Here is a 13,181-nt window from a genome sequence, read left to right on the forward strand (position 1 = left end):
TAGGCCAGGGCTCACGATCCACACTCATTTGCCTAAATATTCTAAACTGTACTGAAAGTATTCGATACTGTACTGCAAATATTCCAAACTGTACTGCAAATTTTCTAAGCTGTACTGCAATTATTTTAAACTCTTAAGTTTATTTAGACAGGATGAACACTAGTCTGGATGAACTCTAGTCTGAATGAACTGTAGTTTGGATGAACCCTAATCCTATAGTCTGGATGAACCCTAGTCTGGATGAACTTTTGTCTAGATGAACTCTAGCCTGGATGAACTCTAGTCTGGATGAACTGTAGTTTGGATGAACTCTAATCCTATTGTCTGGATGAACTCTATTCTGGATGAACTCTAGTCTGGATGAACACTAGTCTAGGTGAACACTATAGTCTGTATGAACTCTAGTCTGAATGAACTATATTTTAGATAAACTCTATTTTAGATGAACTCTATTCTGGATGAACTCTATATCTAGTCTGGATGAAGACCTACCTGATAAATCCTCCATTATTCTGTTGAGGATGAGCATGACTAGGATGATGAGGATGAACATGACTATGCGGCAGTGTAGAGGAGGGGCGGAAATCATCATCCATATCAAGGACATTAGCAAGCAGAGATTTAGACGATTTCTCTTTCAAATCCAATTCCTTCATCTTGTTTTGCATCATGATAGTTTTTCTTGTAATCTTTTCTCCTGGTCTAGACATTCGTAGCAGCCAGGGAATCCATTGCAGGAATAGAACTCGAACCTAGGACAAATATGTACATTTATTCTATACTAGAAAGACCTAGAGACGTCTCACTAAACCATGTTTACATCCCGAAATGCTAATAAGCCATGAAACCTTTTAAGATAAATGTTTTTTCAATTGGATAATCACAGATTTAAGACAACCTTCCCAGTCGTCTCTCAATTGTCATGGATACTTGGACACCCTTTAACTGATCCCTGTTTAATAAATATCAAGATGATATCTGACCAATATTTAATAAATATCAAGATGATATCTGATCCTTGTTTACTAAATATCAAGATGATATCTGATCAATATTTAATAAATATCAAGATGATATCTGATTAATATTTAATAAATATCAAGATGATATCTGATCCCTGTTTACTAAATATCAAGATGATATCTGATCCATGTTTAATAAATATCAAGATGATATCTGATCCATGTTTAATAAATATCAAGATGATATCTAATACCTGTTTAATAAATATCAAGATGATATCTGATCCCTGTTTACTAAATATCAAGATGATATCTGATTCATGTTTAATAAATATCAAGATGATATCTGATCCATGTTTACTAAATATCAAGATGATATCTGATCCCTGTTTAATAAATATCAAGATGATATCTGATCCATGTTTACTTAATATTAAGATGATGTTTAATAAATATCAAGATGATATCTGATCCCTGTTTAATAAATATCAAGATGATATCTGATCCATAAATAATAAATATCAAGATGATATCCGATCCATGTTTAATAAATATCAAGATGATATCTGATCCACGTTTAATAAATATCAAGATGATATCTGATCCATGTTTACTAAATATCAAGATGATATCTAATACCTGTTTAATAAATATCAAGATGATATCTGATCCCTGTTTACTAAATATCAAGATGAGTTTAATAAATATCAAGATGATATCTGATCCATGTTTACTAAATATCAAGATTTTATCTGATCCATGTTTAATAAATATCAATTTGATATCTGATCCATGTTTAATAAATATCAAGATGATATCTGATCCATGAATAATAAATATCAAGATGATATCTGATCCATGTTGATTAAATATCAAGATGATATCTGATCCCTTAATAAATTTCTTATTCACCCAATCCTTAAAGATCTTATTAACCCAATTCATACAATCCCTTTACAGATCTTATTGACCCAATCCATAAATACTTTTACAGATCTTACTCACCCAATCCATACAATCCCTTTACAGATATTATTAACCCAATCCATACAACCCCTCTACAGATCTTATTAACCCAATCCATACAATCCCTTTACAGATCTTATTCATCCAATCCATACAATCCCTTTACAGATTTTATTCATCCAATCCATACAATCCTCTTTACAGATCCTGTTAACCCAATCCATATAATCCCTTTACAGATCTTTTTAACCCAATCCTTACAATCCCTTTACAGATCTTATTAACCCAATTCATAAAATCCCTTTACAGATCCTATTAACCCGATCCATACAATCCCTTTAAAGATCTTATTAGCCCAATTCATACAATCCCTTTACAAATCTTATTCACCCAATCCATACAATCCCTTTACAGATTTTATTAACCCAATCCATAAATCCTTTTACAGATATTATTCACCCAATCCATACAATCCCTTTACAGATCCTGTTAACCCAATCCATACAATCCATTTACAGATCCTATTATCCCAATCCATACAATCCTTTTAGAGATCTTATTCATCCAATCCATACAATCCCTTTACAAATCTTATTCACCTAATCCATACAATCCCTTTACGATCCTATTAATCCAATCCATACAATCCCTTTACAGATCTTACTTACCCAATCTGGCATTTCATGAGTATCTGCAAGCCTGTGATGGTAGTTTAGTATCATGATAGTAGTAACTACACTACTAGCAACCATGAACATGATACAATTGAAATAAGTTCCTAAATATAAAAACAAATCAGTATAAAATATCTCTAATTCTGAATTTCATGCTTCCTTGAAAAGAATGATTTCCAAGGGAGAAGTTCAGTTTGTAAAGAGGCAGGGTGACTCATAAAAAATAAACGAATTGATTGGTAATTTTCTTTTTCAGAAGTAAGGCTTAGAAACCGTCCCTTCTGGCTGGGTACTGTCTAGGGACGATTATTAAACAAAACCCTCAGAAATTCTAAAACTATATTTATAGAAAGGAACTACAGTACTGTCGATATAGTTTTCTCTATAAAAGTGGTTTTCAGATATGAAAAGGAATTTGCAGAATTTATCAGTTTTCAAGCCATAAAAACGACTAGTTTCTAGTTTTAGATGTCTAAGGGGTAATGAATCGGAATTATAACTCTTGGAATATATGGTCGCTTAAAACTATGTCAATAAACCCATTAGAAATATTATCAACCAAATTGAAAAATATTTTTAAGTCGCCCCAACCCTTGTAAAAACCATGATCTCTCCCTACCTTCCAACTCTCGATAAAAAAAATTCAATTTTCAAGAAAGCAAACGTAGCACCAAAATGCAATGGTAATACATTAATTTATTGTGATAAATAAAATTCCTTTGCGTGTTGGTGCTTTATTGATTGAACTCACTAGAAATGCCTGAAGGATGTTAAATGTATTTTAAAAGCTGGACATGCAAATTTAAATGTTTAAATAGATTTTTTTAGATTTTAAGTTTTTTATTTAGACTTAGTTTTTTAATGTTAAGCATCCTGGCATTATTTAGTGTTTAGGTTTATTTTTTAGTTTATTTGTTTAGCAGACTACAACCATTTGAACCGTTAGCAGAGGGGATTATCTTTTTTATATTTGGATTTTAGTCAGCTGATTTTAGTCAGCTGATTTTATCTTTAAACTTAACACTTGCTCTGTTATCATTGGGTTTAGATTGATCATCTTGTTTAAACCTGAAATATTTAGATATTTGTTAATTCTTCGTGCAGAGAGAGAGAGAGAGGATACCATGCATGCCATACTCCCCATTTGATCTTTGCCCTTCATTACTCATTTTACATATACATGTCTGTAATTTAAAATTGTTATCTACATGTGAGCCTACAGATTAAAGGTTTCCTAGAAAATATCTATTTCATCTGATTCTTATTCTTATTCACTAATACAGACACCGCTATCTACTACTCAATAATTTTCCTCTATTAGATATAAGTTTATGTATATATATATATATATATATCTATATATTTATATTTATCCTTCAAAAAATCTGCTCAATAAAAGGTCTCTGCGTCACCATGCAAATGACTTATGAAACCATGCCTGTGAGATAATTTCAAATTATAGAGAGAACTGCATCAAGTTGTCTCAAAAATCAATGCATAAACTTTGGGTCCTTTTACAGTAGAGATTCTGACCTATGAGAGGCGTTGCATCTGACACGGGCAGGGTATCCCCAACAATAGTTGCATAGATAGTGATGCTTAACATGATAGTAACACCTATAATCATATAAATATTTAAATTCAATACTAGTTATTTCCACCCTTTATGTACACGGATTTCCTGCCAAAGCTTCAATATGGGGTTTGGCAGGAAGAAGCAAGAAGGGAGAATGAAGGAGGTGGAGATAAGGAAACTAGTTTTAAATGCGAAACATCATATGGGGGAACACAACAATACAGCCGGGCCTGCAAACATTTAAGAGATACAGAAAACAAAATTATCAAATAAAAGTTTGATAAGTTTGTTTTATTAAAAACACCCATGGTAGTAGAATAAGTAGTATGTTTATATATTAATATATATATATATATAGTTCCATTCTCTAACCTATTATAGGAACAGCATCAGATACCCGGGGTAGCATTTCGTTAACCATTATGCTAAATACAGTTAGTGTGAGGAGAACTGTAACTCCTGAAATAGGTTGGAACACATTTAGAAACATTCAGATATTCTTTAACCCTGTCCGTCCTAGCCTGCTTATCCACCAGAGGGGGGTGGGGGAGGCACGTACGTACAATCAGATCGAATAAAGAAATAGAGCCAATTTATCATGTGAACAGTTTGAATTTTTAGGCTGGATCACGGGGAGGGGGGGGGGGGGGGTCATGAGAGGTTTTTCAATTATAAAACCTCTTAAAGGTATTGCAGATAAGATCGTTACCAGCTTGAGGAAATATTGTTTTCTTTTCGTTCTTACTTCTTCTTTTCCCAAAAATAATCTGAAGAGACCAGGACTGAGTAAAACCATCAATTGTTAAAGTTGGTATAGTTGTTTTTCTCTTTTACTCCAATGACCTTCCATTAATTTAAGTGGTTTCGTTCTACTCAATACTCATGTATTGGAAGATATTGCAACCAAGTGAAATATTCAAACTGTTGAGAGTCCATGATGTGTACATACATATAGATATAACATAGATAAACAGTAAGGTACATGTAAATCTTGCAGGGATAAACTCGATTCTTGCAAGTATATTAGCTGGTGGATTACTAGGGATACATATATTCTACCTAGCACAGGCATTGCTGTAGAAACCTCAGGCAAGGTTTCCATTATAATCTTTTGAAACACTGTCAAAGATAGAAATACAGTAACATCTAAAACATGTTATAATATTTAGGGGTTTATAGCACTAGTAGTTGTACACACCACAATATCCTTGCAAGAGGGAATGCAGGCAAAGAAGAGCTTCTACTGTATAGTGTACATGTGTGTACATACGATGTAACTACCTAGTGCTGGAATAGCGTCGCTAACTTGTGGTAGTGTTTCAGTAACTATACTCTGGAAGACCGTCAATGATAACAGAACGGTTATACCTGAAATTTCCAATATTCTTCTGTACTAGAGACCAGATATAAAACTCAAAATAAATAAACAATAAAAATTTGAATTTAGAACGCATTGGGAACAGTTTTATCCCCTCTGCTATTAGTAAATAGTTTATACATCATAATTCTGAGCACACAACCATGGTTTAGTCTGCTAATAATCAACGGTTGAGGGAAAAAGAAAACATTGATAAACAATAAACTCCACTTGTGTTAAAAACACCAGGAGCTGCGGATACGATAGGAAAAACATTTAACTACAGAATAAGGATAATTTTGATACATTTATCTTCTAGTTTAGACTGGTGTCCATTCACCCTGGTGTAAATGTATGAAAACTAGTGAGAGTTAAGACTCCAGGTGTCTATGGTTACCTATGAGAGGGCTATCAGAGGTTATAGGGATGATTGCAGATACCGTGTTTAGAAATATAGTCAGGGAAAGGAGAATTGTCACACCTATAAATAATTCTTTACTCAAAATAAAGTCAAATTAAATCCCGCCTGAAATTTACTCTTTATTAGTTTATTATTATTAGATAGAGTAGTGCTCAGAACTATAGGTGTTCTTAACTTTATTAGGTTCTTTTTTAGTTTTCTTTTTTAGTTGAAACAAAATGAAATAAAAAACACATGCTTTAAAAAAACAGAAAATTTTATTTTTAAGGGAACTGAAAGGAAGAAACACACCTGCGTGTAATGGTTTATTTTCTAGAGAATATTCTTTACTTAATAAACATTTGGGTTATCTTTGAGTACAATTGGGTACGTGGGTGTATCAGTGGGTACCTGGAGGCACCCAGGGGTACCTGGAGGAACCTTGGGGTACCTGGAGGAACCTTGGAGTACCTGGAGGAACCTGAGGGTACCTTGAGGAACCGGGTGGGGGGAGTTATTTAAATGGGACCTGGGTGTCCCTGGTAAATACCAAGGGGTATCGGGAGGTACCTGGGGGTACCTTTGGGTACCCGGGTTGACGGGGGTAACTTAGATTAAAATCAATCTCTTTTTAAAGCATCATTCACGGTGAATATATTTACCGTACAGTACAAATTAATTTTACTTCTTGGTTCATATATATTGTACCGAGTTTCATGTGTATTGTGTACTCAACCCATAGAGGACTATGTACTTTTTAACTTGAGGCTGGTAAACTGGTTCTTAAACATATTAAAGGGACTGTCATTGTTATTTCAACTAACATTCCATCTAAAGTGGGACATGCTGCATTCACAACGGTACCCTGTTTACCTTTATCTGTTCATCAGTGTGCAAACGTTTCTACATTTCTAAAGCAGAAACGCAAGTCACTATACAGAGAAACAATTTCAAATTATGGATAGCGATCATTCAGGTAAAACTTTTAAAGATACCGATGTGAATCAGGCATTCCACTTGGAATTACGTTTACAGTCCCTTTAAGAATTCAAAACAATATGCAATCAGAGGTTATACAGTACACGGATTGTACACCAACGACTGTTATGGCATCATTTTTGTTACATTTGATTTAATTCTAACATTTGTAAATGCTAATTCTAAATCTAGAAGTGCGTGTCACAAACACTTCTCATGATTCAGATGTTCTAATTCAAACAAAAAACAAGAAAAGTGCCTTTTTGACAAGTTTTTAAAAACTGTTCCTAGAAGCCATGCAAAACGATTCTCATATATACCTTGCAAACGTTTCCCCGTATATTCTATTAACTACAGGGTGTCCCACGAAACAAGACAGTATGCAGGACGACTTGAATGTCGTCTTGATTTTTGATATAATTTGCTGCGTTTATTTGTCAACCTAATTTTGTAAGTAAATTTCTAGAGACAATAATCACAAAATTTCCCTTGTCCTGCCATTTCCAAAATGTGGTCTGCCTTTTTTGTGCTTTCAATATTGCCCGAGATATGAAGACTTTCGTTCAGATTTCGACAATTTAGGTTTTATTTAACAAAATTGAAATCTGAACCAAACTCTTTATATCTCCGGCAATATTGAAAGCACAAAAAACGCAGACCAATTTTTGGAAATGCCAGGGCTAGGAGAATTATGTGATAATTGTTTTAAGAATCATACATGTTAAAGTAGATAGAAGACTAAATGTCACAAATAAATTCAAATACCAAAGACGACTTTCAAGTCGTCTTCCAATTGTCATGTTTCGTGGGACACCCTGTATCTGTAAAACCTACATACAATTTATAGTTTTGGAGCAAAATGATAATTATGAAAGGTAAAATCATCCTAGTATGTGTATTACAAAAAAGGAAGAAAAATAGTGGTATGAAAGATTTCCCTTTGTTATAGTGAGCTGGGTATACTTAGCATGATGAAAAAAGTTTAAAATTATACGCTGAGTACAAAATATAACTTTTCTGATTGATGATACAACTTGTAATATATAAAAACTTGAAGTAAGAAACCACGGATTAATATTAGCAAAAGAATTGATTAATTCAATAAGATAATTATGCTCCATGCACAACAAAACTGTTCTACTTTTCACCACTTCTTCTTTGATTCCAAGGGTACATAGTTTTCAGAGGAAACTGAAAAAATCAATCTAAACTTGATGGTTCCAGAGCAACCCTTGGTCTAGATAACAAGGTTGGAACGGTCCAATCTAAACTTGATGGTTCCAGTGCAACCCTTGGTTTGGAACGGTTGGAACGGTCCAAATGGTTGAGCCTGTCTCCGTGAGCGGAGATTACCTAACAAGGGGATTTGAAGTGAGGTTATGGGCATTGAATCTGATACTGACTCTTGAAAAACAGTCAGGGAAAGGAGAACCGTTACACCTGAAACAGTCAAGGAAAGGTGAACGGTAACATCCTGAAACAGTCAAGGAAAATACTGTTACACCTAAAAAAGTCGTGTAAAGGTGAACCGAATGCGTTTGTAATGCAATCAACCGTAAAAATACTTTAAAAAGAGAGGTTTCAAAAAAAAAAGTATATTACTATACACCAGACCAGTAATATTTCAATTGTAAGATGCTTAAAACGGTGCAGGTGTGTGGAAACAAATAAGAATAAAAACAAAGAAAAAACATGCAAAAAACAGATCTACAAATCCCGTTCTGCAGCAGCCTTCTCTTTTTACCTAAAATCTCTTACCTCTTCCCCCCCCCCCCCCCCCCCCCNGAGCTCTGGGATAGGGTCGAGAGTTTTCTCATTCAACTTTGCTTATTATTTTATCCGTAAATAGTGCTTCAATATGCCTTGGCTTTAAAGGAATTCTGCCAATTATTGGAAAACTTTTTTCTTGCCTTTGAATGTAAAATCAAATATTGAAAATAAGTCCAACTTTTTAAACAAATATCTATTAATATTTTATTTTCTATATAAGCAGTGCTGACAATTTTTTTGAGGGCGTACAGAATTAGCATTAATGAAATAAAAATTTTAATACACAATAGCAATGTCAAAATGATCAACACTCCGATGCAAATTCATTTTTTAGATGAGATCGTCAATACAATGTTGAAAAAAAATCTTTTATTTATTTTTTTCAGCTGTTTATCCTATACAACCTTTAAAAACTTGGTAACACTTCCTTGCAGTTGAGAAAAAAGCCAATAAAAATTCTGCAAAGAATTAAATACAAGTTTATAAAATACCTATTTGTTTCTTAATTAGGTAAAAGAAAATTTACGTCGTTAGATAAAAGAAGTCAAATCATGCCTAACTCAATACTTATATAGTATTAGTATTCTGTGTAGTATAAACAATATTCTTTCTCTCCGGAGTGCTATTGAGAGAAAAAGAATCAAGCTGTACTCACCCAGGGAAAGTTTCTCTCCAGAGTCCGGTGGCAGGGTGAACCCGAGTACAGCCATAGAGGCAATCAGTACACAGGGTACAATCAGGTTAAAGAAGTAGTACAAGGTCCTCCTCCTGATCTGTATGATGAAGGTGATATCAAGGTAGGGTTCAGGACAACATTCGTAGATAACTTCGTTTCTCTTAGCCGGCACTCCTGGAGTAATAGGACCGGTGAAAACTAGTTCAACTCGCGCACTCGTCGTTCGAGCAAACAATATAAATCAATAGCGGTTCATCCTATGTTTAAAAATGTAGAAAAGGAGACAGGGGCGTACACAGGAATTTGTTCTGTGGGGCTTACATTTTTGTCTTTCCAGGGGGGCTCAGCACCCGTTGGGGCCTGAAAACCCCCTGGAAACCATAGATTTAACTGCTCCGCTAGGGGGTGAGTCCCCACCCATACCCCCCCCCCCCCTATGTACGCCTCCGGAGAAAAGTTAGACTATTTAGATTTTATGTTGTTTGCATGTTTTGTATTTTTTTTGAGTCAGCCAAGACCACCAAATCAGAATTACAAGTCGTATTGTTCCCGATATATTTGTTCGAAGTGTCTGTAAAGTGCAATCTACATTTGATAAAGAACACTTAAACTAATATTAAACTTGTAATAAGATATGACGTTAGACAAATTTTCTTTCTTAAATTTTTTTTAAGTTTCAGAAATAAAAATGTTGTTTGAATTTTAAATTTAATTCTTAAAAGGACGGTTAACATGTTTTTAAGGGATAAATGGCTGATTCACATCCAAACTATTTCAAGCTACGTCTGTTTAAAAAATTATGTAAATCTTCTTATTTTTCTGCCTGAAAATTGCATTAGAAAAAACGGCTTATATTTCTGATTTAGGTCGGTTCTGCCTGATTTTAGGGGTAGGATTAACACCACCAGCGTCTGAAACTAAAAAGTTTTATCTGAAAAAATTGGATTTTTAAAAACATTTTATTGAATAAAAAGGAAAAGGAATTTGGTCGTCCATTAATATCAGATTTTCAAAACTTTATAGCCCATCCCTTCCGCAGTTGTGGCTTTAATGTCAATTTGAACAAAGCATCTCCGGATACAGGCAATTTAGATATTCTACTTAAACTACTCAGAGTTTAGGGGTTTGATTGCCTATCTCTTGAATATAATAATATCCTGACCATTCTTTTTCTTTTTACAAAAAAGTAAAAATTGAAAGTTAAAATTTTCTGAATTTGTTTAAAAGAATGATCTGCTAGAAAAACAGTAAAGTTATTCATGCATTTTAGAAGACAGACGAGAGGAGTTTCATATTGTTTTAGTTCAACAATATAATTCAGTTTAATTCATATATTTGAGAAAAATATATATTTTAAAATAATAATTTAAAAATCAGAATTATAAGATGATTTAGTTATTAAAGAAATTAGTTTATTAAATCTCGTAATTTCGTCAGAAATGGTTTAATAATTTTCTTGAAAATACTTGCTTCTATATTCCTCCCCTCCTCTATACATATATAAGATTCTATACATGTAAACACATGAGAGAGAAAACATGAAAACTTTCTTTTAAAGAAGCAATGTCGGCTAAGATAGTTTATCCTCTACATGCCCTTCAAGGATATAAAGTTGCAACATTGATGTACATTATTGTGTACTTGAATATTTTGCAATAAATTCATGCTTGTAGCTAACAGGAGGAATTTTTCGGTAATTTGCACGAATTTTATTTTTAATTGACATAATTTAATGCTTTCAACTTACCATCAAAGTTTTGTACAAATTATGACCGATGTTTACAAATAAAGAAAAATTTTCATATTTTCTCCATCAAACTAAACAAACCATTCAGAATAAAATGAGCTGGAAATCCATAAATGTACGATACAGGGTTTAAAAAAAACTGCATAAAATTAATTTTAACGTATAAAAATGAATATCCAGATTCCAACATGCTATTTAACAGTATAAAGTATGTAAATCTGATTTAATCAAATATTGAAATACTGAAATGATCAAATAAACATGGTTTTTAAAGATCATGCTTTATCTTTTTATTAAAGCGTTTTTATTTGTTTGTATAAAATAATGCGTGTAAAAAAGCTTGAATAACTTATAATTTTAAATGTGTTTAGAGTTTTAATAAAGTTTTTGAATTATAAAAATTGGACTGAAGAAAAACAAAATTTATCCCACCTTTTTTTTGAACAAATAAATTAGCATGAGTTCGCAGCGATTTGGTACATTTATATAAATATTTTTGCGAGAGAAATTTTGGAACACAAATATATAGCCTTTAAGTCTATAACTTTTCTATGAATGCATTTTTATTTTTTTTCTCGACTTTTTAAATATGCAGTAAATGAAACTGATGTTCACGTGTGCTATAAAGTTTTGATTAGTTCCCGGATTTTCTCAAAAAAATTTAGGATATTTCCACAATATTTTTTTTCAATTGAAATGAAAATAAAATTGAAATCAACTTTATGTTTTGACTTTTGCTTTGTTTTTAAAGCTTATTTGATCTAAAAGTAGCCATTGAAAAATTACCTATAACACTATCGTTTGGCACGACGGGCTGTAAAGTTTTTGGACTTAAATTTTCTCTATATCTCGAAGGTTCTCGCCTTTTCAGATTATATTTTGTCCCTCGGAAAAAATTTAATTTAAAACCTTCTCGATAAAGAGAAAATTTCTGTCCAAAAACTTTATAACACGGCGAACCAAAGTAACAGTGTTATAAATAGTTTTAATAGTAATAATATTTTGGTTTTATCGTGTTTAAAAAAGAGCTTTTCTTGCAAGCATGCAAATTCATGCAAAAAAACATTAAATGCTCTTCTTTTGGAATTTCTCAAATCATTGAATTTTGAAAATTTTCTCTGAAATATTCAATGATTTCAACAATTATTTTTAATTTTTGTACACATATCACTCAAACATTCTTTATACTGTTTCTATCTGTTTACTTACGGTTATTTACATGTTTTCTTGTTAAATATCATCTTTATTAGAACCACTTACAAGGCTTTTAAACTTTTATTTAATCCATAATAAGTGAAAAATGCCTTGTAAGTGCTTTTTCTTTTTTAAATCATGCAAACAAAAATAGTCATGCAGTTTAGGCTTGGATTTTAGTCTGTGAAGATCACAGAATGTGAACTTTTTTAACATGGAATTATAATTTATCCTGGTTCAGGCTTTTGATTTTCCTAGCATTATAAACATAAGATTAGTTCGAACTATCTTAAAAAAAGACGAATTTATTCAAGTTTGATCTAAAGGGAATGAATTATGTACTCTCCGGTAATTGAAAACAACCCCATTTCTGTTTGCAAGTTTTTTTCCCAAAAGACTCAAACTTTACTGTGTCTAAATGGATCTATGTGATGACTCGGATTATTAAAGTGCTCCATTTTATACTCTGTCTTTTAAATATGACACTTTTTTTCATTTTTTTGTCCTCTTTTTATGCATTAAGTTGAATACTTGCACATGTCATATATTTAAAAGATTGAAACAAAAGAATATTCTTATTTAAACTATATTTAAAGTTGGTAGAATATAAGTTTAGTACACAAGGAATCCATAATTTAATGCAGAGAGCTACCAACTGTAGAGGTCACATAAACGGGATGTATAGAGCTGGCGGTTAATCCAGTTTACTCTACCTATTAGGTCCCACTCTCCATTGAGAATATAAGTGCTCGTATCGCCTCCCGTGTCACTTTTTAAATTTAAGTCCAACTGCAAAAATTTTACAAAGTAAGACTAAAAGTTCACAATGTGATATTCAACCATGATCCAGTACAGTAGAGTACAGTACAGTACACGCTGTA

General features: G+C 32.6%; 1 protein-coding gene across 10 annotated transcripts in view; it reads right to left on the reverse strand.

Annotated features, from left to right (window-relative positions):
• The window catches only part of LOC111709624 (neuronal acetylcholine receptor subunit alpha-7), a 60,828-nt gene that overhangs the window by 5,478 nt on the left and 42,169 nt on the right, over positions 1–13,181 (reverse strand). For 3 of the 10 annotated variants that reach the window (XM_023483371.1, XM_023483366.1, XM_023483370.1), the window contains 6 exons: positions 13,014–13,089; positions 9,339–9,533; positions 8,267–8,353; positions 2,597–2,706; positions 493–752; positions 2–32 (listed from right to left, as the gene is read on the reverse strand). In XM_023483371.1, coding sequence (XP_023339139.1) covers positions 2–32; positions 493–752; positions 2,597–2,706; positions 8,267–8,353; positions 9,339–9,533; positions 13,014–13,089 — 759 coding nt within the window. Of the gene's footprint in view, position 1; positions 33–492; positions 753–2,596; positions 2,707–4,135; positions 4,220–5,459; positions 5,547–5,932; positions 6,017–8,266; positions 8,354–9,338; positions 9,534–13,013; positions 13,090–13,181 lie in introns of all 10 variants that reach the window. The other 7 variants (XM_023483367.1, XM_023483369.1, XM_023483372.1 and 4 more) reach the window with 5 other exon arrangements.

This window comes from Eurytemora carolleeae, unplaced genomic scaffold (assembly GCF_000591075.1).
Source record: "Eurytemora carolleeae unplaced genomic scaffold, Eaff_2.0 scaffold976, whole genome shotgun sequence".
NCBI classification, from domain to species: domain Eukaryota; kingdom Metazoa; phylum Arthropoda; class Copepoda; order Calanoida; family Temoridae; genus Eurytemora; species Eurytemora carolleeae.